The sequence below is a fragment of the Zosterops lateralis genome (assembly GCF_965231275.1).
Source record: "Zosterops lateralis genome assembly, chromosome: 1".
NCBI classification, from domain to species: domain Eukaryota; kingdom Metazoa; phylum Chordata; class Aves; order Passeriformes; family Zosteropidae; genus Zosterops; species Zosterops lateralis.
Genome location: NC_139762.1, coordinates 658,570 through 684,711, shown reverse-complemented (window position 1 = coordinate 684,711; position 26,142 = coordinate 658,570). Strand labels below are relative to the sequence as shown.

At 63.6% G+C, this 26,142-nt stretch overlaps 2 protein-coding genes and 1 long non-coding RNA gene across 3 annotated transcripts in view; 1 reads left to right on the top strand and 2 right to left on the bottom strand.

Moving 5' to 3' along the window:
- SCAP (SREBF chaperone) overlaps positions 1–5,604 on the top strand; it is a 62,884-nt gene extending 57,280 nt beyond the window's left edge. Inside the window, exons 19-23 of the mRNA XM_083878910.1 lie at positions 132–214; positions 1,497–1,663; positions 3,357–3,437; positions 3,966–4,172; positions 5,074–5,604. Coding sequence (XP_083735036.1) covers positions 132–214; positions 1,497–1,663; positions 3,357–3,437; positions 3,966–4,172; positions 5,074–5,319 — 784 coding nt within the window. The 3' untranslated portion in view covers positions 5,320–5,604. The remainder of the gene's footprint in view (positions 1–131; positions 215–1,496; positions 1,664–3,356; positions 3,438–3,965; positions 4,173–5,073) is intronic.
- Positions 5,605–6,185: 581 nt separating this feature from the next.
- On the bottom strand, positions 6,186–24,017 carry PTPN23 (protein tyrosine phosphatase non-receptor type 23). The gene is made up of 25 exons (XM_083878797.1): positions 23,880–24,017; positions 22,651–22,725; positions 21,901–22,028; positions 18,657–18,733; positions 18,509–18,558; positions 17,719–17,850; positions 17,376–17,456; positions 16,836–16,967; positions 16,626–16,673; positions 16,405–16,461; positions 16,234–16,292; positions 15,689–15,768; positions 15,343–15,457; positions 14,398–14,463; positions 14,149–14,294; positions 12,879–13,187; positions 11,907–12,061; positions 11,676–11,827; positions 11,083–11,262; positions 9,094–10,993; positions 8,441–8,622; positions 7,809–7,913; positions 7,117–7,255; positions 6,915–7,031; positions 6,186–6,846 (listed from the first exon to the last, which is right to left on the bottom strand). Exons 1-25 carry the CDS (start codon positions 23,961–23,963, stop codon positions 6,292–6,294), a joined length of 5,124 nt encoding a protein of 1,707 aa, XP_083734923.1. The 5' UTR covers positions 23,964–24,017; the 3' UTR covers positions 6,186–6,291.
- A 939-nt stretch (positions 24,018–24,956) lies between these two features.
- LOC310919697 lies at positions 24,957–26,054 on the bottom strand. The gene is made up of 3 exons (XR_014591841.1): positions 25,956–26,054; positions 25,432–25,616; positions 24,957–25,217 (listed from the first exon to the last, which is right to left on the bottom strand). It is a non-coding gene; the product is annotated as an uncharacterized lncRNA (long non-coding RNA).
- Between the last annotated feature and the right edge of the window lie 88 nt (positions 26,055–26,142).

The window sequence follows — 26,142 nt, the reverse complement described above, 5'->3', positions numbered from 1 at the left end:
AGCTGTGTCCAGTCTCCCAGCCCAGTTCCTGCACCCTCTCCCTGGGAGTGGGTGCTCTGTGCTTGGCCCAGGGAGTGTCTGGTTTTGGGGCTCAGGGAGGGGCCTCTCCTCACTCCCCATCTCTCCCCCAGGATTGTGGCTGCACGGTTGAATGGCTCCTTGGATTTCTTCTCCCTAGAGACACACACGTCCCTGAACCACCTGCAGTTCCGAGGTGAGGGGTGTTGGAGTGTCAGTGCTGCCCTGGGCTCCTTCCCTTCCCTCCTCCCTCTTCCTCCTCATGGCTGAGCCTTCCTCACACCCACTGCAGCTCCAAAAGCACCTGAGCTGTGTGAGCTCCCTGTGCTGGGACACCATCCCTGTGCTGGTTTCCCAAGGGCACAGGGCTGGAGGCTCCCATGGGCTCCCAGGGCCAGCACTGCCCTCCCCTCCTTCCACTCCTCACTCCTTTGTCTCTGTCTCACTTGTTCCCACTCCAGGAACAGCCCAAGCCCTCAGCACAACCCCAGCACAGCCCAGACTGGCCCAAGGGGGTCAAAAGAGCACAGAGCTCCTTTGCTTCTGGAGCAGAATAGGGGAGATGATTCAGATGGGATCTTAAGGAGAAAGTCTGCCCTGGGGGAGTGGTGAGGGACTGGAAGGGATTTCCTGCAGAAGCTGTGGCTGGATCCCCAAGTGTCCACAGCCAGCTTGGATGGGACTATCTCAACCTGGGATAGTGGAAGGTGTCCCTGGCTGTTGTGGTTTGAAAGCAAAACCAGTGAGAGGCTCCAAGTCAGAGATACAATTTAATAAGAAAAAAGGTAAAAAGGTAAAAATAAAATAAAATCAATGCAATAACACAAAGGAGCACTGCCAGAGTCAGAACACACCCTGAGCAGGGTGGGGGGAGCAGTCCAGGTGAGGGGCTCTTCCTGAAGCAGTGATCCCACAGAAAGGTCTGGGAGCTCTGCTCCTCTGGGAATCCAGTGGCTCAGGGCTGCTTGTCCTGTCCCAAATCCCAGATTCTCCCCAGGTGGGAATGCTTGGCTCCTCTCCCTGGGCATTGGGAGCATCTCCCAATGGGATGAGGAGTCGTGCAGTGGCTCCTTGATGGCCCATTAAACAGAGAGAGCTCCTGGAGGGAGTTCCCTGTGAGTCCTGGGCAAGGCATTGATGGGCCATGAGCAGAAGAGCCCAACACTAGAGCTCTGCCCCGCTTGGTTTTAACAGTTCATGAAGATGGTGATAGAATAAATACTTTGTGTACATCCCACACCACAACCCAGGACACTGGCCCTGGCAGGGAGGATGTGGGACCACATGGGCTTTAAAGTCTCTTCCATCCCAACCCAGTCTGGAATTCTTGACCCCACTCAGACCCTCACTCAGTGTTCTGGAGCACAGAGAGTTCACTACAGTCCCAGCCCCAAACTCCCCAACTCCCCAGATCCCCTGGCAAGGCACAGCACCCCGAGGTGCCCTGAGCCATGTGAGCTGTGTGTGTGTCCCCACAGGAGGCCCCGGGAGGAGCAGCCTGCCGCCGTCACCGGAGCTGTGCCGCGGGGCCGCCGTGCGCTGCCGCCTCACCCACAGCGTGGCCTGTGCCCACCACAAACCCATCACCGCCCTCAGGGCCGCTGCTGGACGCCTGGTCACCGGCAGCCAGGACCACACCCTCAGGGTGAGGGACAGGGGACACTGACACCCTCAGGGGACAGGGGTGTGACACTGACAGCCAGGACCACACCCTCAGGGTGAGGGACAGGGGTGGGACAGTGACAGCCAGGGCCACACCCTCAGGGTGAGGGACAGGGGTGGGACAGTGACAGCCTCAGGGGACAGGGGTGTGACACTGAGAGCCAGGACCACACCCTCAGGGTGAGGGACAGGGGTGGGGCAGTGACACCCTCAGGGTGAGGGGACAGGGACACAGGGATGGGGCATTGACAGACAGGGCCACACTCTCAGGGTGAGGGACAAGGGTGGGACAGTGACAGCCAGGGCCACACCATCAGGGTGAGGGGACAGGGGACACTGACAGCCAGGGCCACACCCTCAGGGTGAGGGGACAGGGGACACTGACAGCCAGGGCCACCCCTCAGGGTGAGGGACAGGGGTGGGACATTGACAACCTCAGGGGACAGGGGTAGGACAATGACAGCCAGGGCCACCCCTCAGGGTGAGGGACAGGGGACAGTGACACCCTCAGGGTGAGGGACAGGGGACAGTGACAGCCAGGACCACACCCTCAGGGTGAGGGACAGGGGTGGGACATTGGCAGCCCCAGGGTGGGGACAGGGGTGGGGCATTGACACCCTCAGGGTGGGGACAGGGGTGGGACATTGGCAGCCTTAGGGTGACAGGGACAGGGATGTGACATTGGCAGCCACGCCTGGGGCACACAGGGAGGGAGAAGTTCTGGTCACCTCTCTGGATGTGGCACTGGTGGAGTTGGAAGGACACAGAACCCAGTGAGTGTCACCCTGAGCTGAGTGTGGGACCCTCCTGCCTTAGGAATGGGTGACTTTAAAGAATTATGGAATCATTGAGGTTGTAAAAGCTCTTCAAGGCTGTCAAGTCCAAGCAGTCCCCAGCACTGCCAAGGCCACCCCTAATCCATGTCCCCAAGTGCCACAACCACATGGCTTTTAAATCTCTCCAGGGATGGGGACTCCACCACCCCTTCCAATGCCTTTCCATGAAGGAGTTTTCCCAATATCCAAACCTCCCTCTCCTCCTGTCCCTGTTCTCTGGGAGCAGATCCCAAATCCCCCGCCCCGGCTGTCCCCTCCTTGTGCCGAGCCACAAGGTCCCCCCTGAGCCTCCTTTTCTCCAGGCTCAGCCCCTTCCCAGCTCCCTCAGCCCCTCCTGGGGCTCCAGACCCTTCCCCAGCTCCATTCCCTGGGTCTTCCTGTCAGGATGGACCCAAAGCAGCCCCCAGGACCTGAGCCCCCTCAGCAGGGCCAGCACAGGGGACAATCCCTGCCCTGGTTTGTGGCCACATTTATTTTGATACAATCCAGGTGCTCTTGGCCTCTTGCCCACCTGGGCACAGCTGGTCACATCCACCAGCTCCCCAGGGTCTTTCCCAGCTTTCCAGCTCCCATGTCCCCAGACTGGAGCATTCCGTGAGGTTGCTGTGACATGCCCTGAGTGGCAGATCCAAGTTCTGGGATGTCCCTTTCCCCTTCAGCTGTGCAGTGTCACTGCCCTGTCCCCACTCTGTCACTGTCACTGCCCACCAGCCATGACCTGGGTGACCCCCAGCACTGCAGGAGGGCTCTGGCTGTGCCACAGTGGCACCAGGTGGGGTCTGTGGTGTCCTGGGGAGCCCAGGTGGCCCTGGAGCCTCACCCCAGCCTGTCCTGCCCCAGGTGTTCCGGCTGGAGGACTCGTGCTGCCTCTTCACCCTGCAGGGCCACTCGGGAGCCATCACAGCCGTGTACATCGACCAGGTATGGGGGGCTGATGGGGCTGAGCCTCACCTGCCTTCAGCCCTGAGATCACACCTGAACCCACCCCTGAGATCACACCTGAGCCTCACCTGCCTTCCTCCCTGCTCCCATCCCTGAGCCAGTGGCTCACCCAGAGTCGCCCACCTGGGTCCCTCCATCTCTCTCTGGCCAAGCCAGAGTTTCCCCCCAGTTCACTGCAAGCTCAGCAATCTCTTTCCCTGGAGATCTCTTGCTTCTCTGTCCTTTTGGAGCAGGGAATCCCCTCTCCTGCACTGCCAGGTGGGGCTGAGCAGGCCTGAAATGGGGCCTAAACCCCCAGGGAGGCTCTGCCCCAGTCCCCAGGAGGACTGGGAGCCCCTGGGTGTTTTCCCACCCATGGAAGTGAACTCAGGTTCCTCCACTTGGGGCACCTGGGCTCTGTTCCCTGAGGCTGCTCAAGCACAGGGAGCAGGCAGGGCTCCATTCCCGGCTCGTGTCACCTCCTTCCTTGGGTGACCCCAGCCCTGAGGTGTCCCCGGTGTCCTGCAGACCATGGTTTTGGCCAGCGGTGGCCAGGACGGGGCCATCTGCCTGTGGGACGTGCTGACGGGCAGCCGCGTCAGCCACATGTTCGCGCACCGCGGGGACGTCACCTCGCTGACCTGCACCTCGTCCTGCGTCATCAGCAGCGGCCTGGACGACCTCATCAGCATCTGGGACCGCAGCTCGGGCATCAAACTCTACTCCATCCAGCAGGTGGGACCACGGGAGGGGCAGCTGGGAATTGCTCAGGCTGGAAAACCACCAGCCTGCGCGGCCAAGGCCACCAGTGACTGTCCCCAGGTGCCACATCCACAGGGCTTTTAAATCCCTGCAGTAATGGGGACTCCTCTGATAGCCTGGGCAGCCCCTTCCAATGTATAAACAGCCTTTCTGTGAAGAAATTCCTGCTGGTGTCCACCCTGAGCCTCCCCTGGCCCAGCCTGAGGCCGTTCCCTCTCCTCCTGTCCCTGTTCCCTGGGAGCAGATCCCAAATCCCCCCCGGCTGTCCCCTCCTGGCAGGGGCTTGTGCAGAGCCACAAGGTCCCCCCTGAGCCTCCTTTTCTCCAGGCTCAGCCCCTTCCCAGCTCCCTCAGCCCCTCCTGGGGCTCCAGACCCTTCCCCAGCTCCCTCAGCCCCTCCTGGGGCTCCAGACCCTTCCCCAGCTCCCTCAGCCCCTCCTGGGGCTCCAGACCCTTCCCCAGCTCCCTCAGCCTCTCCTGGGGCTCCAGACCCTTCCCCAGCTCCATTCCCTGGACCTGCTCCATCCCTTCCATGTCCTCCTGTCAGGATGGACCCAAAGCAGCCCCCAGGATTTGAGGCTCCTCAGCAGGGCCAGCACAGGGGACAATCCCTACCCTGGTCTTGCAGTCACCCTGTTTTTGATACAATCCAGGTGCTCTTGGCCTTTCCCAGCTCCACCTCACCTTTACGGCTCCTCCTGGCTTTTCCAGGCCCCCTACAGACACCTGTGCTGCCCTTGGAGGCTGAGCTGCCCCTATTCCATCTCCCCACTTTGGGAAACCCTCCGTATCCCCGGCAAAGGCTCGGGATGGGGTGGATCCCCACCCAGGCTCTGCCCCTGTCCCGGAGCTGAGCTCTCCTCCCTGTCCCGCAGGAATTGGGCTGTGGCTCCAGCCTGGGCGTCATCTCCGACAACCTGCTGGTGACGGGCGGCCAGGGCTGCGTGTCCTTCTGGGACATCGGCTACGGGGACCTGCTGCAGACCGTCTACCTGGGCAAGAGCAACGAGTCGCAGCCGGCGCGGCAGATCCTGGTGCTGGAGAACGCCGCCATCGTCTGCAACTTCGGCAGCGAGCTCAGCCTGGTCTACGTGCCCTCCGTGCTGGAGAAGTTGGACTGAGCAGGAGAGGAGGGGGCTGGTGGGACTGAGGGGGGCTTGGGGTTGTGCCTGAGAGGGGATGGGGCTGTCGGTTCCATCCGTGTCCCTGCAGGGACTCCAGTCACTGCCCTCCTGCTGCTCTGCCCGGTCCAGCATCGCCCGTGGGAGCCCCCGGCAGTGCCCAGGACACGGGCAGGGACAGTGGTGGCTCCCAGGCTGTCCCAGAACAGCCCTGGACAGCCCCAGCCCCGGGACAGGACCAGGACCGGGACAGGGACCGGCCCGCAGGTGCCTTAGGGCGCGGCCCGATCCCGCCCGGGGCCGCAGCTGCCCCCAACCCTATTTATTTATACGCTGTAAATAGTTATTTATTGGGGCAGGGGGCGTGGGGGGGGGTCCAGCCCCGGCAGTGCTGCCCTTGCCGTGCCCGGCTCCCTCCTGCAGCAATAGCACCTTCCTCCTTCCCTTCCTCCTCCTCCTCCCTTCCCGCTGCGGGGCCAGAGGAGACTTTTCTCAGGGTGGGAGCGGGTAGAGCCCTCGCCCCCCTCCTGCAGGGGCTGGGGAGGGTCCTGGGGGGGCACAGCGGGACCAACCGGGGCTGTGGCAGCTCCTGGGGCTCCCCCCGAGCCCCTCCCGGCTGTACCAGGCCCAGCCCCGGCTCCAGCCCCTGTTCTGACCCCGGTGATTGTAGAGGCGGCTCCGGCCGGGGCAGGAGGGACCCCCAGGACCCCGGCCCAGCCCCCCGAGGGTGGCCTTCGCCCCGGCTGTACCTTTGTGCTGTACAGGGGACGCTTTTTGTACCGATCGTGTTTTATAACGTGTGCAGGAACATCCATTAAACGGAACTAACCCGAGCCCGGCTCCCGGCGGCACCACCCAGGGCTCGGCCCTGCAGATAAACTCGCTTTATTTTAGTAGCAAAGAGCTGAAAAAGTCAGTTCTATCCGGAGTCAGACAAAGAAGGGCTGGGGGCCGGGGGGGCCCCCGCCCCTCTCAGGCCTTGTTGAGGGTCCAGAGGGGGTCGAGCAGGCTCAGGGGGTCATCGCTGGGCCGGGGGCCCCGGAGCCCCTCGCCCGGCTGTGCCTGCAGGAAATTCTGCTTGTTCATGCGCTGTTTGCCCTTCAGCGACGCGTCCAGGCTGAAAGCCTCGGGCGTCAGCGAGGCCAGGAGCTCCAGGGAGGAGGAGGAGGAGGCTGGGGCGGCTGTGGGGGGCTCTGGGGGCTCCCCCGGCCCCTCTGGGCTCTCCCCTGGCCCCTCTGGGCTCTGTCCTGACCCCTCAGGGATCTCCCCCCCGACGTGGTTGGTGCTCTCAGCCTCAGCCGCCGGCTCAGGGAGGGGGGGCTCGGCCTCGGGGGCACTGACCCCATCCAGGACCCCGTCAGGAACCCCCGGGGGCGCCTCGGGCTCGGGATCCACCCCCCAGCCCTCCCCGGGCTCGGCGCTGGGCGCCCCGGCTTTGATGCTGAGCTTGGCGATGGTGGCCTGGATGGAGCTGATGGGAACGTCCCCGCCCAGCACCAGGTCCTGCGGGTCCTGCTGGAAATACAGCTGGGGGAGAGCGGCTCTGTCAGCCCCAGAACTCCCCAAAAACCCCCCCAGAGACCCCCGAGACCCACCTTGGGGGAGCTGCTGCTGTTGGGGGGTTTGGCCGGGCCGGGGCCGCCCACGCCGTGGCGCAGCAGAACCTGCTCAGCGTGGAGCAAAACGGCCTCGAAGCAAAACTTGAGGTGCAGCTGGAGGGGAGGGGACACGGTGAGGCCCGGGGGGTGCAGCCTCTGCCCCCCAGACCCCCGAGGGGCTGCAGGACCCCCACAGTACCTTCTCCTGCAGCATGTGCTTGCGCTGCTGCCGCATCCTCCTCACCAGCTGCGCCAGGTCCGGGATGCCGTTCCCGGCCTCCACCTCCTGCACGGCCGCGTAGAGCAGGCAGAACGCGCCCGTGCGGCCCACGCCGGAGCTGCCCAGAGACCCCCGGGCTGTGACACACCCTGGGGGTGGCTCTGCCCCCTGGAGGAGCCCCCCGGCCCCTCTGCCCTGCCCGGAGCCCCCCAGAGACCCCCGGGCTGTCAGACACACCCTGGGGGTGGCTCTGCCCCCTGGAGGAGCCCCCCGGCCCCTCTGCCCCGCTTGGAGCCCCTCAGAGACCCCCGGGCTGTGAGACACCCTGGGGATGGGGGGCGGCCCCTCTGCCCCGTCCCGGAGCCCCCCAGAGACCCCCGGGCTGTGAGACACCCTGGGGATGGATGGGGGGCGGCCCCTCTGCCCGGCCCCGGAGCCCCCCAGCCCCTCTGCCCCGCCCCTGGAGGAGCCCCCCGGCTCCTCTGCCCCTGGAGGAGCCCCCCAGCCCCCTCTCGGAGCCCCCTGGCCCCTCTGTCCCTGGAGGAGCCCCCGGCCCCTGGACGAGCCCCCCGGCCCCCTCTGCCCCTAGAGAATCCCCCTGGCCCCTGGAGGAGCCCCTCTGCCCCTGGAGGAACCCCCTGGCCCCTGGAGGAGCCCCCAGCCCCGCTCACCTGCAGTGCACCACCACCGGCGTGTGCAGCGGCCGCTGGTGCAGGTAGTGGCCGTGCACCTCCTGGATGAAGCGCAGGAGGCTCCCCTTGCTCTCGGGAAGGCCCCTGGGGGGGGGGACAGACACTCGCTGGGGGGGTCTCTGCACTCAGCGCCCCCCGGATGGGTCAGGGCTGCCTAAACCCCCTGGGAGCTGTGTGCCAGAAGTGCCCCTGCAGCTCAGGTCCCCCTAAACCCCCTCCCCGAATCCAGAGCTGTGGTCCCATAAATGTCTCTGCAGCTCAGGGCCCCAAACCCCCTCCCCAGCTCGGGAGCTGTGTGCCAGAACTGTCCCTGCAGCTCAGGGCCCTCCAAACCCCCTCCCCAACTCTGGAGCTGTGTGCCAAAACTGTCTCACAGAATCTCAGGGCTCCCAGGCTCCCCCCAAACCGTTTCCCCAGCTCGGGAGCCGTGTGCCAGAACTGTCCCTGCAGCTCAGGCCCCCCAAACCCCCTCCCCAAACCCAGAGCTGTGGTGCCAGAACTGTCCCTGCAGCTCAGGCCCCCCAAACACCCTCCCCAAACCCAGAGCTGTGGTCCCAGAACTGTCCCTGCAGAATCTCAGGGCTCCCGGGCCCTCCCAGCCCCACACGTACAGCTCAGGCCAGGAGGTGAACTGCAGATGGGCCACGGTGCGTTTGAGGCTCTGCTCGCGGTGCTGCAGCGTCAGCATCCGCTCCACGTGCGTGGGGGTGACCCGCAGCCCCGTGAGCACCACGGACAGCGGCCCCTGAGCCAGCGGCTGGCCCCGCTCCGACGGGAAATACCGCAGCACCTTCTGGGGACACGGGACAGGACGGGACATCAGGAGAGCCCCACAGGGCCCCCTGACCCTCACCCAGGGACAGGAGGGACATCAGCAGGGACAGGAGAGCCCCACAGTACCCCTGACCCCTGGGATGGGACAGGAGGGACATCAGGAGAGCCCCACAGGGCCCCTGACCCCCACCCAGGGACAGGAGGGGACATCAGCAGGGACAGGAGGGGACATCAGCAGAGCCCAGGGAGCCCTGCAGGACCCCTGACCCCTACCCAGGGACAGGAGGGGACATCAGCAGGGACAGGAGAGCCCCACAGAGCCCCTTGACCCCTGGGACGGGACAGGAGGGACATCAGCAGGGACAGGAGGGACATCAGCAGAGCCCAGGGAGCCCCACAGTACTCCTGACCCCTGGGATGGGACAGGAGGGGACATCAGCAGGGCCAGGAGAGCCCCACAGGGCCCCCTGACCCCTGCCCAGGCACACACCTTGTCCAGCTCCTGCTCGGACACCAGCATGACCACCACGGACACTTTCTGCTCGTAGATCATGAGCCAGAAGTCGGCGGCGGTGCCGAGCAGCGGGGCCTGGGTGGCGATCAGGGCCGGGCAGTACGGGGACAGGTCCTCCACGCGGCTGGCGTTGATGTAATCGTCCTTCCCCGAGCGCAGCACCACGCGGTTCCTGTCGTAGGGCATGATGTCCTGGTGCCGGTTCTTCATGGAGTAACAGCGGGCGATGGAGATGGAGCGTTGCCGGGCGTCGCGTTCCTGGGCCTCCTGCAGCTCCTTCCAGAGCGAGTCCAGCTCGGAGCCGCCACCAGCACCGGGCAGGGGCTGCTCCAGGCGCTGGCACAGCCCTCGGAACCGCTCCAGCTCCTCCAGCAGCCGCCGGACGCGCTCGGGCTCCGCGTACGGGTCGGCCTCGATCAGCTGCACCGCCCTCGGGCGCTGCCCCTCCTGAGCCCCGGCCTTGGTGGGCTGGAGGAGCCCCCCGGGAGAGGCAGAGCCCCCGGGATGGCTCTCGGGGCTGGAGGAGAGCAGGTCGGCGGGGCAGGGGCTGTGCCTGGTGCCCGGAGGGAGCACAGCTGGAGGAGGCCGAGGCGCCGGGGGCTGCACGGGCAGAGCTGGGGATGGGGATGGGGCTGGGGATGGGACCAGAGGGCCCTGAACCACCGTGGGGCCTGTGAGGGGCCCGGGGGAAGGCGCCTGGCTGGGCACGGCGGGGGGACACAGGGACACGGAGCCGGGGGGACACAGGGACACGGAGCCGGGGGGCACTGGGGCGCTGGGGGGAGCCGGGCTGGGGCAGAAGGGCAGGGCAGGGGAGGCGGGGGGCACCGCCTGGAGCCCCCCCAGGGCCGGGGCGCCGCTCGGGGCGGGGGTCCTGGGGAAGGGCACGGCCCCAGGGTGCGGGGTGAGACCCCCGGGGGGCTGGAAGAGCTGCGGGGGCACCCCCGGGGCGGGGAAGGGCTGCTGGGGAAACTGGGCCGGGGGCGCCAGGGGGACCCGGGGGGGCTGCTGGAAGGGCAGGGCGGGCTGGGCCCGGCCCGGGGGCAGGAAGGGGCCCGGGGGGAATTGCTGGGGGGCGCCCTGGGGGAAGGCGGGCGGGGGCTGGGCCGGGGGGAAGGGGGTCTGGGCAGGGGTCCCGAAGGGCTGAACCCCCCCCGAGGGGTAGGGAAAGGGGGCCGGGGGTCCCCCGGGGCGCTGCGGGGGCAGGAAGGGGCCCGGGGGTCCCCGGGGGGGCACGGAGCAGCTGGAGATGGGCGCCTGGACACTGTCCACCGTGGTGGTGGCCGGGCGCGTCCCCGGGGGGTCGTGGCCCCCCAGCCCCGGCTGGACCCCCCCGGGGGCTGCCCCGGGCACAGGGGGGCGGAGCGGGCCGGGGGCTGCCCCGGGATGGCCCAGGCCATAAGCGGGGCTGGGGCCGTGCTGGGGGGACGAGCGAGGGGGCGGCACCTGCGGGGGCCCCCCAAAGGCCGGCTGGGCCGGGGGGCGGATCAGGGGCGCGGCCGGGAAGAGCTGCGGGGCAGCAGAGCTGCGGGCCGAGGGCTGCAGGAGCTGCCCCGGGATTGCCCCGGCGGGGGGAAAGGGGCCGGGCCCGGGCCCAGGCAGGCGGTACTGCCCCGGGAAGGGGGGCGCGGGGGGCAGAGGGGCGCTGGCCGCCCCCCCGGGCAGCAGGAAGGGCTCGGGGGGTCTCAGGGCGGCCAGAGGGGGCAGCTGGGCCAGGGGCGCGGGCAGCAGCTCCGGGGGGAGGCTCCGCAGCTCCTCGGGCAGCTCCGACAGCACCAGCGAGCCCAACTCAGCCGCCTCAGCCTCATCCAGGGGCTTCTTCTGCAGGGGGGGCTTGGGGGCCGTGGGACGGGGGGGCGGCTGCTTCTTCAGCTCCCTGCAGGAACAGGGGTCAGTGTGGGGCTGGAGGCTGCCCCCACTGCCCCCCACAGGCACCAGGAGCTCCCCAAAGCCCTTCCCACCCACCTCTCGAGCAGCTGCTGGCGCTGGGCCTCGCTGGCCTGGCACGCCGCCCGCGCCCGCTCCAGCAGCTTGGCCGCCTTCCCCTCCAGGTCCGTGTAGAAATCCTTCCCCTCCTGGGATTTCTTCATCAGGTCCTCGTAGGCCTCGTAGGAGGCCACCAGGGTCTGCACGGTGGTGTTCCACCTGGACGGGGGACAGAGGGGCTCAGCAGGGCACAGGGACGGGGTAAAGGTGGCACCCAGACACCCATGGGACCCCCCAGTTCCACTGGGATGGGCACAGGGACGGGGTAAAGGTGGCACCCAGCCCTGGACACCCATGGGACCCTCCAGTTCCACTGGGATGGGCACAGGGACAGGACAAAGGTGGCACCCAGCCCTGGACACCCGTGGGACCCTCTGGGTGCACAAGGACAGGGTAAAGGTGACACCCAGCCCCAGGGTGACACCTGTGGAACCCTCTGGGTGCACAAGGACAGGACAAAGCCACCACAGCCAGCACCAGGAGAAGCTGCTGGCGGCCTCACACTTCTCCCAGGGGGCTGAGGGCTGTTCCTGGGCACCGAGAGCCCCCCCAGGAGCCCCCTCCTCACTCACTTGTGCTCCACCTCGGCCAGGGCCTTGCGCACGGCCGCGTATTTGACGTTGGCGTCGGTCAGGGCCTTGAGCACGTTCTCCTGGGCTGCCAGGTTCTGCTCCAGGTACACCTTCAGCTGGTCGTACTTCTTGAGCTGCTCCTCAAAGAGTTTCTGCAGGGACAGGGGAGGGAGGGTGAGCGGGGCTTGGGGACAGAGCTGTCCCCTGGGCAGGACACGGGGCTGTCCCCACCTTCATCTCGGAGCGGTCGGTGGTGACCAGGGAGGTGGTGATGTCGTCCTTCTGGATCATCTCCCGCAGCTGCTGCTCCAGGGACAGGCGCTGGTCCCGCATCTCCTGCACCTTGGCCAGGATCCGCTTCAGGTTCTGCAGCACCTGTTTGTCCTCTGCGGGTGGGGCGGGGTCAGGGCCGGGGTGGGACAGCCCCTGTCCCCTCTGTCCCCACACAGGACCCCCTGTGGGGTCAGGCCTGGCTGGGACAGTCCCTGTCCCCACTGTCCCCACAGCCCCTGTCCCCTCTGTCCCCACACAGGACCCCCTGTGGGGTCAGGGCCCGGCTGGGACAGTCCGTGTCCCCTCTGTCCCCACACAGGACCCCCTTTGAGTGTTCCTGGGGGGACAAGCCCCCACCCCACTGACAGGGACAGCGCCAGTGCCAGGGGACACACAGGGGACATGAAGAGGGGCAGCCCTTCCTCCCGCAGGATAGGGACACTGCCAGCCCCTCAGGGGGACACAAGGGACACTGCCAGTCCCCCAGGGGACACAAGGGACACAGCCCAGGCTCCCCCAGCCCGGGGGCACTGCCAGTCCCCCAGGGGGACACAAGGGACACAGCCCAGGCTCCCCCAGCCCCCCAGGAGACCCCCAGGGGCACAGCCCAGGCTCCCCCAGCCTCCTCCAGCCTCCCCCAGCCCCCCAGGGGACACAAGGGGCACTGCCATCCCCCCAGGGGACCCCCAGGGGCACAGCCCAGGCTCCCCCAGCCCCCCAGGGGGACACAAGGGGCACAGCCCAGCCTCCCCCAGTCCCCCAGGAGACCTCCAGGGGCACAGCCCACCCTCCCCCAGCCCCCCAGGGGACACAGCCCAGCCTCTCCAGCCCCCCAGGGGGACACAAGGGGCACAGCCCGGCCTCCCCCAGTCCCCCAGGAGACCCCCAGGGGCACAGCCCAACCCTCCAGCCCCCCAGGGCAGGACTCACCCTCGGACAGGCTGGGGGTGGGCAGGGCAGCCCGGACCTGCTCCAGGGGCCCTCCCAGCAGGCGCAGGTTGCCCAGGTGCAGGTTCATGGCTCGGTGCAGCTCGGTGTTGGTGAAACTGGCCTTCTCGTGCAGCTCCAGGTACTTGGAGCACTCCTTGCTCACCTCAGCCAGCCCCGGGGGGGACCCTGGGGCCGGGGGGACCCTCCCCAGCAGCTCCTGCACCTTCTTCTCCTGCGCCTCGTCCTCCTCCAGCAGGTCCCGGATCTCCTTCAGCGACGCCTCCACGTCGGTGAAGACCCCGGAGAGCACTGGGGGGACACACGGGGGGCTGCTGGGGCTGGGGGCTGCCTGCTCCAGGCCTGGAGCCAGGCACGGACACACAGCTCCGGGAATAAACCCAGAGGCAGGGACACAGCAAGCCAGGGGTGGGATGGTGGGATCCTGGGCACCTCTGGGGTCATCCCAGCCAACAGGGAAAGTGCTTTGGGATTCAGGGATTTATGGCAGTACAGAACTAGCCATGGGTGAGAACATTCCCAACACCTTGGGCAGGGAGTGATGCCAGAGCCCCCAGCCCCAGGCAGGGGACATTGCCATTCCCCAGGCCCCCAGCCCCAGGCAGGGGACATTGCCATTCCCCAGGCCCCCCCAGACCCAGGCAGGGGACATTGCCATTCCCCAGGCCCCCCCAGCCTCAAGCAGGGGACATTGCCATTCCCCAGGCCCCCCCAGACCCAGGCAGGGGACATTGCCATTCCCCAGGCCCCCCCAGCCTCAAGCAGGGGACATTGCCATTCCCCAGGCCCCCCCAGACCCAGGCAGGCAGCAGTGCCAGCCCCAGAGCCCCCAGCCCCAGAGCCCCCAGCCCCACTCAGGGGGCACTGCCAGCCCCAGGCCCCTACAGCCCCCTCAGCCCCAAAGCAGGGGGCACTGCCAGTCCCTAGAGCCCCCAGCCCCAAGCAGGGGTCACTGGCAGCCCCCAGGCCCCCTCAGGGCCCAAGTAGGGGTCAGTTCCAGCCCCCCAGCCCCCCCAGACCCAAGCAGGGGTCACTGGCAGCCCCCCAGACCCCTCAGGCCAGGTTCCTCAGCCCCAAGCAGGGGACATTGCCACTCCCCAGACCCCCCAGCCCCAAGCAGGGGTCACTGCCATTCCCCAGACCCCCCCAGGCTCAAGCAGGGGTCACTGGCAGCCCCCAGACTCCCCCAGCCCCACTCAGGGGTCACTGGCAGCCCCCCAGACCCCCCCAGACCCCAGACCCCCCGCCTCACCCTGCATGGACTGGACCAGGTTGCGGACGGTGTCGGGGCGCACGCTGAGCGCGGCGCATTTCTCCATCAGCACGGGCGGGATGTGGTTGTACATGTCCAGGTTGTCCACGGTCTCGGGGTCCAGCTGCATGGAGTCCATGAACTGGCTGTGGGACACAGAGGGGCCCTGAGGGCTGGCAGTGTGTCCCCTGGCAGGGGCTGGGGAGCAGGAGAACCCCGTGGGGTGGAAGGGACGGGCCCCTCACGTACTCCAGCACTTCGTTCTTGGCTTCGATCTTGGCCATCACATCCCGCAGCAGTTTGGCCTTTTCCTCACTGGGAAAAGGACAGGAGAGGACAGGAGAGGACAGGAGAGGACAGGAGAGGACAGAGCATCCTGTGAGTGCAGGGAAACACCCACCAGGCTCCACAGCCCCAGCTCCTCCCATCCCATCCCCATCCCATCCCCATCCCACCCCATCCCCATCCCATCCCCATCCCATCCCCATCCCCATCCCACCCCATCCCCATCCCCATCCCACCCCATCCCCATCCCCATCCCCATCCCACCCCATCCCATCCCCATCCCATCCCCATCCCCATCCCATCCCATCCCCATCCCATCCCCATCCCCATCCCAATCCACATCCCATCCCCATCCCATCCCCCATCCTCATCCCAATTCCATCCCATCCCCATCCCCATCCCCATCCCATCCCCATCCCATCCCCATCCCATCCCCATCCCCATCCCCATCCCCATCCCATTCCCCATCCTCATCCCAATTCCATCCCCAATTCCCATCCCACCCCATCCCAATCCCCATCCTCATCCCAATTCCATCCCATCCCATCCCCATCCCAATCCCCATCCCCTGCCTGGAGCCCAGATGTTGCTCCTGCATTTTTTTTTGCTTTCAAGTATTTGAATTTTTGCAGCACCGTTCTCACACAGCTTGATGTAAACAATGTGTGTTCTTAAAAATTATCTGTGTGTTTTGCATAGTTGTTCTCTGAGAGGAGAACTTGATTGAAAATGAGAGTGACCAATGGGGTCAGGAGGTTGTGACCTCCCTGGCCCTCTGTAAAAAGTGTATATAAATTATTAGAGTCAGATAATAAAAGAGCTTTCCATGTTTGACCCTGCTGTCCCCTGGGAGGGTCCACACCCACAATGTTTTGCCTCTCAAAGTGCAAAAGCAACACCTGGACACACCTGTAGAGGGAAGAGGCCTCGTGGGCAGCCATGGGCACCAGCTTGGCAAAGATATCGGGGCCGGTGACCGCGGGGTCCGTGGGGTTCACGGGCAGAGCCTTCACCAGGGGGGCACCTGAGGGGCACAGCCCGGGCTGGGGTCACTCCTGGAGGGGTTCTCCTGCTCTGTGCCAGCAGATCCCCGTCCCCAGGGCTCCCCCAGCAGATCCTTGTGCCCAGGGCTCCCCCAGCAGATCCCTGTGCCCAGGGCTCCCCAGCAGATCCCCAGGGCTCCCCCAGCAGATCCCCAGGGCTCCCCCAGCTGATCTCCAGGGCTCCCCCAGCAGATCCCCAGGGCTCCCCAGACCTTTGACAGACTGCAGAGTGTCCAGCGCGGGCACGGCCTCGTGGTAGATGAAGTCGTTGTCCTTTTTGGCTGAGTTGTACCTGGAAATGGGGAGTGGTGCTGGGACTGAGGGAGCAGGCGGGATTTCTGGTTTCCCCTGAGCTCGTTCCCAATGGGCTCAGCACCCCTGGGATTGCTCCAGCAATTCCCATTGCAGCCATCCACCCCCAGGGCAGTGCTGGGACACGTCAGGACACAGGGAACACTCCCCAGGCTCCCTGCCCACCAACATTCCTGATCCCTGGAATAGGATCCTGGGGCACCCCACAGACTCAGGATCCCTGGAATAGGATCCTGGGGCACCCCACAGACTCAGGATCCTTGGAATAAGATCCTGGGGCACCCCACAGACTCAGGATCCCTGGAACAGGATCCTGAGACACCCAGGGGCTCCCCACAGACTCAGGATCCCTGGAACAGGATCCTGAGACACCCTGGGGCTCCCCACAGACTCAGGATCCCTGGAACAGGATCCTGAGACACTCTGGGGCTCCCCACAGACTCACTTCCCACCAATGACATCCATGGTGAACCTCAGAGCCTCCTGCACGGTTTCAGGCTGGCCCTGTGGGATGGAGAGGGGGGAAATGGCTGTCAGGAGAGGCCTGGAGCCTCTGAATCCCACCCCAATCCTCTCCTCCTGCTGCAGCCTGGCAGCCCAGGGCTCAGGAACACACCTTTGCCAGTTTGATGGCCTCGTTGAGCTTGTCCAGGGCGCTCTGGAAGTAAATGACCTGTGGGAGAGCAGGAATTGGGACAAGCCCCGAGGGGACAGAGCTTCCCACACCTTTCCCAGAGCACCAGGCCCTGGCAGGACACAGGACGTGGCCCAAACCTCCTCCAGGACCACGATGCAGAGGCTGGAGAGGATGAAATGGGACAACACGGCCCCACTTACCCTTTCCCCAAATTTCTGCTGCTCCTCGGCCTGTTTCCCCATGTGCAGCTGGAAGAAAAATTGGGATCAGAGCTCTGTAACTCCAGGGAGAGCTTTGAGAGGGGGAGGAAAAGCCCAGGGATGGTCAGGACAGCTCCAGAGGTGTCAGGAGCACCCTGAGGTGGGATGGGAGCACAGGGAGAGCCCCCAGCCCCAGTTCCCCTCACTCACATGGGCCACAGCAGCAAAATAATAGATTTTCATCTGAACCAGTTTCTTCCAATCTTTTTGGATCTTGCCCAGCAGCGAGGCTGTCTCTGAGTTCTCCAGGGCCCTGCAGGCCTCCTTGTAGTAATCCACCACCTGCAGAGAGGGACAGGGGGGAATCCTGGAATTCTGGACCCCAGAGCAGGGCAGGGGAATCACCAGCCCAAGGACTCGGATCACCCAGAGAAAGGGTTGGGATGTGTTTGGGACCATGGCCAGGGCTGCTCCAAACCCCATCCAGCCTGGCCCTGGACACTTCCAGAGATCCAGGGAGCAGCCACAGCTTCTCTGGGAATCCCATTCCAGTCCCTCACCCACCTCACAGCCAGGAATTCCTTCCCAATCCAGGAATTCTTTCCCAATACTCCCCCACATCTCCCCTGTGGCATTGGGGAGCCACTCCCTGCGGCCTGTCCCTCTCCAGGCCTTGCCCGAAATCCCTCTCCAGCTCCTGATCCTGGAGCAGTGGGAGCAGAGCTGTGCTGGGACACTCCTGGAGCTCACCTGGGCACTGATCCGGGCCACCAGGAAACTCTTCCTGTTGTCCAGCATGGATTTCTCCAGGAGACACTCCTGTGCCTGGCCCTGCCAGGGACACCAGAGGAATGTCCAGTGAGTGTCCCCAACCCTTGTGACAGCCCAGATCCCTGACTCCAACCCCTTTCCCAAAGGAATACCAGCCCAGGAATGGCCCTGAGCCTTCCCTGATCCCCCAAAACCTCCTTCCCCACCCAAGGAGAGACCCCAGACCCCACAAACCCCCCCTGGGGGACACTGGGGTCCTGTTTCCTTGGATCCACCAGGGAATCCCAACCCCACAGACAGGCTCTGGTGCCCCAGTCCCCACCAGCATGAGGTTGATGTTGAGGCTGAGGATCTGGTGGCTCATGTCCACGCTGTAGGAATGGGGGAAGTGATCCCTCAGGTAGGTGAAGGCACCAGCAGCACACTGGAAGTGGGTGCAGGAAACCTTCATGCCCTGAGGGGATGGAATTGTTGGGATTGGAAAAGGTTTCCCAGATCACTGAGGCCACCCAGCACTGCCCAGGCCACCCCTGGCCGTGTCCCCAAAGTGTCACATCCACAGGGGTTTTAAATCCTTGAAGGGATGGGGACTCCTGTCCTGGGCAGCTTTTTTTGGGGAAGGAATTTTCCCAATATCCAACTAAACCTTCCCTGGCACAACTCAAGGCTGGACAGACTTTTTGGGGAATGAATTTTCCCAATATCCAACTAAACCTCCCCTGGCACAACTCAAGGCTGTTCCTTCTCTCCTCCTGTCCCCTGGGAGCAGAGCCCAACCCCCTGGCTGTCCCTTCTTGTCCCCAAGGCTCCCCCTGAGTCCCCTGAACCCCTCCTGGTGCTCCAATCCTCCCCCAGCTCTGCTCCCATCTCCTCAGTGTCCCTGGAGACCCCAAACCTGTCCCTGGAGACCCCAAACCTGTCCCTGGAGACCCCAAACCTGTCCCTGGAGACCCCAAACCTGTCCCTGGAGACCCCAAATCTGTCCCTGGAGAGCCCAAACCTGTCCCTGGAGACCCCAAAGCTGCCCCCAGTGCCCAGCTGGGGACAGTCCCTGCCCTGTCACACCCAGGTGACACTGCCCAGGTGTCCCCTGTCCCCAGGAGGGTCCTCACCTCCTCGGACACTCTCTTGTCCATGGCTCCCAGCATGGAGTGCAGGGCTCCTGTGGGGACAGAGGGGGCTCAGAGGGGCAGGGACACCCCAAACCCCCCTGGGGATGGGGACAGGGAGCCCCAGAGCTGTGGGGAGGCAGGAGCTCACCCAGGTTGTAGAGGACACAGGCCTGCTCATATTTGATGTCCTCGTGTGTCACCGTCTTGCCCGAGAAGATCTCAGTCCTGGGGGGCAGGGGACAGGACAGGGAGAAAACAGGGGTTTTCTCAGGAGAATTTATGGGGAGCCCCATTCCCCAAGGGCCCCCAGGACCCCCCTGTGCCCCCCCAGGCAGGACCACACCCCCCAGGGGGTTCCTGGAGCAGCCTCTCCCCAGAGAATGGGCATGGGCACATCCTGCCTGCCTCAGCCCTCCATCCCATATCCCCATCCCAGTTTCCCCAGTCCCAGATCTCCCATCCCAAATCTTCATCCCAATCCCAGATCCCCATCCCAGTTTCTCCAGTCCCAGATTTCCCATCCCAGTTCCCCCATCCCAGATCTTCATCCCAGTTCCTCAATCCCAGATTCTCCATCCCAGGATCCTCAATTCCAGTTCCCTCATCCCAGTTTCCCAATCCCAGATCCCTCATCCCAGATCCCCCATCCCAGTCCCCATTTCCAGTTCCCCAATCCCAGATCTCCCATTCCAGGATCCTCAATCCCAGTTCCCCCATCCCAGCCCTCCATCCCAGATCCCCTATGCCAGAATCCCCCATCCCAGCCACTCATCCCACTCTCCCATCTCAGATCCTCCACCCCAGATTCCCCATCCCAGTTCCCCAACCTCAGATCCCCATCCTGGGATCCTCAATCCCAGTTCCCCCATCCCAGCCCTCCATCCTAGTCCCCAGTCCCATATCCCCCATGCCATACCCCCACCCCACTCTCCCATCCCAGATTCCCCATCCCAGTCCCCACACCCCAGATCCCCATCCCACTCTCTCATCTCAGATTCTCCATCCCAGATTCCCCACCCCAGTCCCCAATCCCATATCTCCACCCCACGTCCCCAGTCCCAGATTCCCATCCCACTCCCCACCTCATATCCCTATCCCAGATCTCCCATCCCAGAATCCCCCATCCCACTTCTCATTTCCAATTCCCCCACCCCATATCCCCATCCTATATCACTACCCCACTCTCCCATCTCAGATCTCCCATCCCAGATTCCCCATCCCAGTCCTCCATCCCGCTCTCCCATCCCAGAATCCCCCATCCCAGTTCTTATTTCCAGTTCCCCTATCCCAGATCCCCATTCCAGCCCCCATCCCACTCCCCATCCCATATCCCCACCCCACTCTCCCATCTCAGATCCTCCATCCCAGATCCCCCATTCCAGGATCCTCAATCCCAGTTCCCCCATCCCAGCCACTCATCCCACTCTCCCATCTCAGATCCTCCACCCCAGATTCCCCATCCCAGTTCCCCAACCTCAGATCCCCATCCTGGGATCCTCAACCCCAGTTTCCTCATCCCAGCCCTCCATCCTAGATCGCCTATCCCAGAATCCCCCATCCCATTCCCCACTCCATATCCCCACCCATTCTCCCATCTCAGATCCCCACGCCGGCCTCCATCCCACTCCCCATCCCATATGCCCATCCCACTCCCCACACTCCAGATTCCCATCCCACTCATCACCCATTCTCCCATCTCAGATCCTCCATCCCAGTCCCCAATCCCAGATCCCCTATCCCAGAATCGCCCATCCCAGTCCCCATTTCCAGTTCCCCCATCCCACTCCCCACCCCATACCCCCATCCCAGTCCCCATGCCATATCCCCACCCTAGCTCTCCTATCCCAGATCCCCCATCCCAGGATCCTCAATCCAGTCCCCAATCTCAGATCCCCATCCCGGGATCCTCAATCCCAGTTCCCCCATCCCAGTCCCCATGCACTCTCCCATCTTAGATCCTCCATCCCAGTCCCCATTTCCAGTTCCCTGTGCCAGATTCCCATCCCACTCCCGACCCCATATCCCCACCCATTCTCCCATCTCAGATCCTCCATCCCAGATTCCCCATCCCAGTTCCCCCATCCCAGCCCTCCATCCTAGTTCCCAGTCCCATATCCCCCATGCCATACCCCCACCCCACTCCCCCATCCCAGATTCCCAATCCCCACACCCCAGATCCCCATCCCACTCCTCACCCACTCTTCCATCTCAGATCCTCCATCTCAGATCCCCCCATCCCAGGATCCTCAATCCCAGTTCCCACTCCCCCATCCCAGTCCTCATTTCCAGTTCTCCCATCCCAGCCCCCCCATCCCACTCTCCCATCTCAGATCCTCCAACCCAGATCCTCCATCCCAGTCCCCAATCCCGGATCCCTTATCCCAGAATCCCCCATCCCAATCCCCCTTTCCACTTCCCCCATCCCAGCCCCCCATCCCATATCCCCACCCCACTCTCCCATCCCAGATTTCCCATCCCAGTCCCCACATCCTCATCCACTCTCCCATCTCAGATCTTCCATCCCAGATTCCCCATCCCAGTCCCCACTTCCAATTCCCCCATCCCAGATCCTCATGCCAGCCCCTACCCCATATCCCCACCCCAGATCCCAGATCCCCATCCCACTCTCCCATCTCAGATCCTCCATCCCAGATTCCCTATCCCAGTTCCCCAATCTCAGATCCTCCATCCCAGGATCACAATCCCAGCCCCCCATCCCACTCCCCACACCAGATCCCCACCCTGCTCTCCCATCCCAGATCCCCTGTCCCAGAATCCCCCATCCCAATCCCCATTTCCAGTTCCCCCATCCCACTCCCCACTCCATATCCCCACCCCATTCTCCCATCTCCGATCCTCCATCCCAGTCCCCAGTCTCAGACTCCCATCCCAGGATCCTCAATCCCAGTTCCCTCATCCCAACCCTCCATCCTAGATCCCCTATCCCAGAATCCCACATCCCCATTCCAGCCTCCCATCCCACTCCCCACCCCATATCCACACTCTCCCATCCTAGATCCTCCATCCCAGATTCCCCATTTCCAGTCCCCAATCCCAGAGTCCCATCCCACTCCGCACCCACTCTCCCATCTCAGATCCTCCATCCCAGTCCCCAATCCCAGACCCCTTATCCCAGAATCCCCCATCCCAATCCCCCTTTCCACTTCCCCCATCCCATATCCCCATCCCAGATCCTCCATCCCAGGATCCTCAATCCCATATCCCCCACGCCACATCCCCACTCCACTCTCCCATCCCAGATCCTCCATCCCAGTCCCCAATCCCACTCCCACCCCACTCTCCCATCTCAGATCCTCCATCCCAGGTCCCCCACCCCATATCCCCATCCCACTCCCCACCCCACATCCCACCCCACATCCCCCCTCCCTGACCACGTCACGGGCACGGCGGCGTCCTGCCCGGCGCCCATGGGGACGCGGCTCTGCAGGAAGTGCAGCTGGCCCAGGTACTTGCGCAGGGTGCTGCAGCCCTCAAAGTCCCTGGGGACACTGACGGCGCTCTGGGGACAGGGGGGGACAGGCTGTGGGGACAGGGACAGGGCCAGCCCCGTCCTGCTGCCCGGGGTGGGGCCGGGAACTGCTCTGTGACCCCCAAAAACGGGGCCCTGATGTGGGACAGGGGTGGGACAAGGGGTTTGGGTGTCCTGGGGCACCCAGGGAACAGCAGCAGCACCTGGGGAGGATTCCTGTGACCTCAGTGACCCCAGTGCTGGGCTGGGGGTGTCTGGGACCCCCATTCTGGGCCTGCTGGGTCCCCCCCAGGCTTTGGGGACCTCCCTCAGGCTTTGGGGACCCTTCCCTGAGGCTTTGGGGACCTCCCCAGGCTTTGGAGACCATCCCCAGGCTTTAGAGATCCCCCTCTGAGGCTTTGGGGACCGCCCCGAGGCTTTGTGGAACCCCCTCGAGGCTTTGGGGACCCCTCCCAGGCTTTGGGGACCCCCCCAGGTTTTGGATACCCCCCCCAAGCTTTGGAGACCCCCCCAAGCTTTGGGGACCCCTCCCAGACTTTGGGGACCCTCCCAGGCTTTGGGGATGCCCCCCCAAGACTTTGGGGACCCATCCAGGTTTGGGGACCATCCCAGGCTTTGGGGACCCCTCCCAGATTCTGGGGACCCCCCTCACCTGCCGGAGCAGCTCCAGCTTTCGCAGCTCCTCGTTGTAGTTTTCGGGGTTCTCCCCATAATTCTTGAGGACAAACTGGGGAAGGGGATGTTGTGAGGGACCTGGAGGAGCTCCAGCCCCCAGGGCAGCTCGGGCGGTTTTGGTTTTATCAGTTTTATCTATGTATTTGTTCCTTGTTTTGGATTATATTTTATAAGTTGTAATGGTTTGCCCCATGTCCCCCATGTCCCACCCTCATTGGTTTTACCCCAACCCCAGTTATGTGTCAGTCAGAAGTTCTCCAGCCCCTGGGCCTTGTCTGTCACTTTGGGGTCTCTCCCAAAACTCTGCAAAGTTCCAGTGAGGACCCCAAGTGATGGGACAAGACTTGAGCTGTCTCCCCACCCGAGTTATTGATTTGTTACACTGTGTGTCATTGACCTGCAGAGCCAGACCCCCTTGGGCCCTGATTTGTCCCCAGTTAAACCCTTCCCTGAGTTCCTCCCCCCAATAAAAGGTGTTACATTTATTTTTTCCCTTATTTTTCTTCCCCCGCTGTTTCTGCTGGGGCAGATCCCCTGATGAATAAAGCCTTTTTTTTCCTTGCACCTTTTTTTCCCCACTCCTTCTGCTGAGGGCTGTCTGCTGGGGCAGATAAATAAATAAATTATGAATAAATCCAGCAGTTAAATTAACCCAGAACAGCCTCCCTCTTTCTTTCCTGCTGTCGTTGCTTCACTCCTTGGGGCAAACAAGAACTCACAGGGATGGGTGAGGTTCATCCTGCCACCAAACCCTTTCCTGTCGAGGTGTCAGGGCTGGGACAAGACCCCTCCTCACTCGGGGAGGGGGATCAGGGCACGGCTGGGGTTGGGAAGGGGAGTTTTGGGCACAGAGAGGAGCCCCAAGGGGTGACAGGTTGGGGAAAGAGACACAAGAACCCCCTGAGCAGCCCCCCCGAGTCCCCCCATCCCCTGCAAGGCCAGGCCTGGCGGGGGTGGAGCTCATTTAGGGCCGTTAATGAGGTGATTAATTAATGGGGGGGCGGGACAGGCGTTACCCCCAGTGGAGTCCCTGCCCTCACTGACCAAACCCCAGATCCAACTACTGACCCCTCCAGGGACCCCCCAAACATCCTCACCGTCCTTTATCCCCTTCCCTGAGCACCCCAAACCTCCCCGTGTCCCCTCGCGGCCCTCACAGACCCCAAACCCACCGAACCCCCCGGCCCGGCCTTCCCCCGGCCCCACCTTCTTAACGGCGGCGTTGAAGGCGAACTCTCCGGCTTCCTTGAGGTCCAGCCAGATCATGGGCATGCGGGGCACGGCCTCCATCCCGTTCCCGGCCCGTTCCAGGCCTGTTCCCGTTCCCGTTCCCAATCCCGGCCCGGCCCGGCCCGCCGGAACCGCGCGCGGGGGCTCACGGGAAACCGAGTCCGCGCCTCACTTCCGGCTCCGTTGCCGTGGAGACGCCCCGCCCCTCGCGCTGGTTCCCATGGCAACTCCCCCGCCCAATGAAAGGCGGGATGTGAGGCCACGCCCACTCAGGGGGCGGGGCAAGTGGCGCTGCCTCGCGCGCTGATTGGAGGAGGCGGGTGTTGTTGTGGATAAGCCACGCCCCCCGGAGGAGGGCGGTTGCTGTGGCAACCGGCCCCGCCCCTGCCCTTCCAAGGCTTCTCCTATAGAGGTGCTGTTAATTAATTACCGCGTTAATTACCCTTCTCCCCGCCTCCCGCGGCCACCTCAGTGTCGTGTTCTGTATTCTTTCCCCAAGGCGGTTCCAACAATGTGGATCAATCAGTAACAGTTTTATCTTACAACATTCTGATAATGTATTTGACTTATTAACGTTATTATCTGCTCCATTAACTAACTGATCCATTCATTTGATTGTTTGAGCCATGAAACGGAGTTATTTCATGGGTTCTGGTGCAGGAGCAGCTCCTCAGGAGTTTCCCAGATCTCAGCAGGAATACACCAGAGCCACCTTCTTCCAGCTGGAAACTGTCCCTGTCCCTGCTCCCAGCCAGAGTGTCCCTGTCCCAGCTCAACAGCCACTCCAGGGATTGGGGGACACAGGACATGAGCACAGGCACAAGGGAAAACCAGGACCCAAGGACATTGGGACACTGGGGACACTGTGGTTCAGGGAAAGGGGGCCACCAGACCCTGGGACATGGGGACAGCCAGTCCAGGTAACCCTGGGGACACGGGGTGGGTCCCTGATCCCCTGGGAATCTCTGCTCCAGCACCTGGATCATCTCCCTCCCCTCCCATTTTTATCCCTTTTTACCAAAAACAGAAAGAAAAACAACTTTGGAACCAAAACACGGAAAAACAACAGGCTTATGTTTAATTCCTTGATTTTGGAGTTGCTGAATGTTCCTTTTTTTTCCATAGAGAATCTGCCACGCTGCTCCAGCTTCTCCTTCTGTCACTGGATAAATCCCTGTGGAACAACTGGCCTGGGAAGGGTGGGATGAGCTGAAGCTTCTGGCAGCGTTAATTAACCAGCACTGGGTTAATTACAGTGACAAGAATGTTGCACTTTCTCCTTCCTGAATTCCTCTGGATCAGCACAGAGAGGGCCTGGAATAGGAAGGGCAGGAATGTCACTGTCCTTGGTGTCCCCACCCTCCAAAAATCCCCCAAATCCCACTTGGGATGGCCCAGGAATGTCTGGGGGTGACACAAGGACAGCCCAGGGTGACACAGGGACATGCCCAGACTCCCAGGAGAAAAATTCCCCCGAATTCCCGTGGAATTCCAAAGTGCCAGCGGTAGATCTGGGGAGGATCCTCACCTGGACAGGTGGATAAATCCTGCCAAGGAGCTCCATGTCCCAGCTCACGGCATTCCCAGGGAATTCCAGCCCTGGGAGATGAGGGGCCGAGGCCTCGCTGGTCTTAATTAACCACAATTACGGTGGCAGGTCCCTTGAATCCATCTCCTTCTTCCTGAATCGCTCTGGATGCTCGGAGCAGGAGCCTGGAATGGGAAAGGGCAGGAATGTCACCGAGCCCACCCGGGGGTTCGGGGCTCCCCCACGTCCCCCCCAGCCCGGGGAATGTCCGGGGTTTCTATAACCGGCCCCGGGAAGCGCCGGGAGCGGCCTCAAACGGCCCCGGGATGTTCTGGCAGCGCTACAGGAATGGCCGAGGCCACGGCAGGCCCCGCCATGCTGGAGACTGCGGCGGGAAACGGATCCCGAGGGAGCCTCGAGCCCCCCGGGGTGCCCCGGGACACCCCCGGCAGCCCCCGGCCCCTCACGGCGGCGGATGGCGGCGGATGGAGCGGGATGAGCTCGGGCCGCCATCGCGCCCTCACCTCCTGCTGCTGCTGCGGCGGCGGCCATGGCGGAGAGAGCGGGCGCCTCCTGATGACGTTATATATAAGCGTGCGAAGCATGGGTGGGCGGGGCTATAAGGGGGCGTGGTCAGCGGCGGTGGGCGTGGCCACCAGTATATATTTATATATTATATCTATAATAATATATATTTACGTATAATGTAGC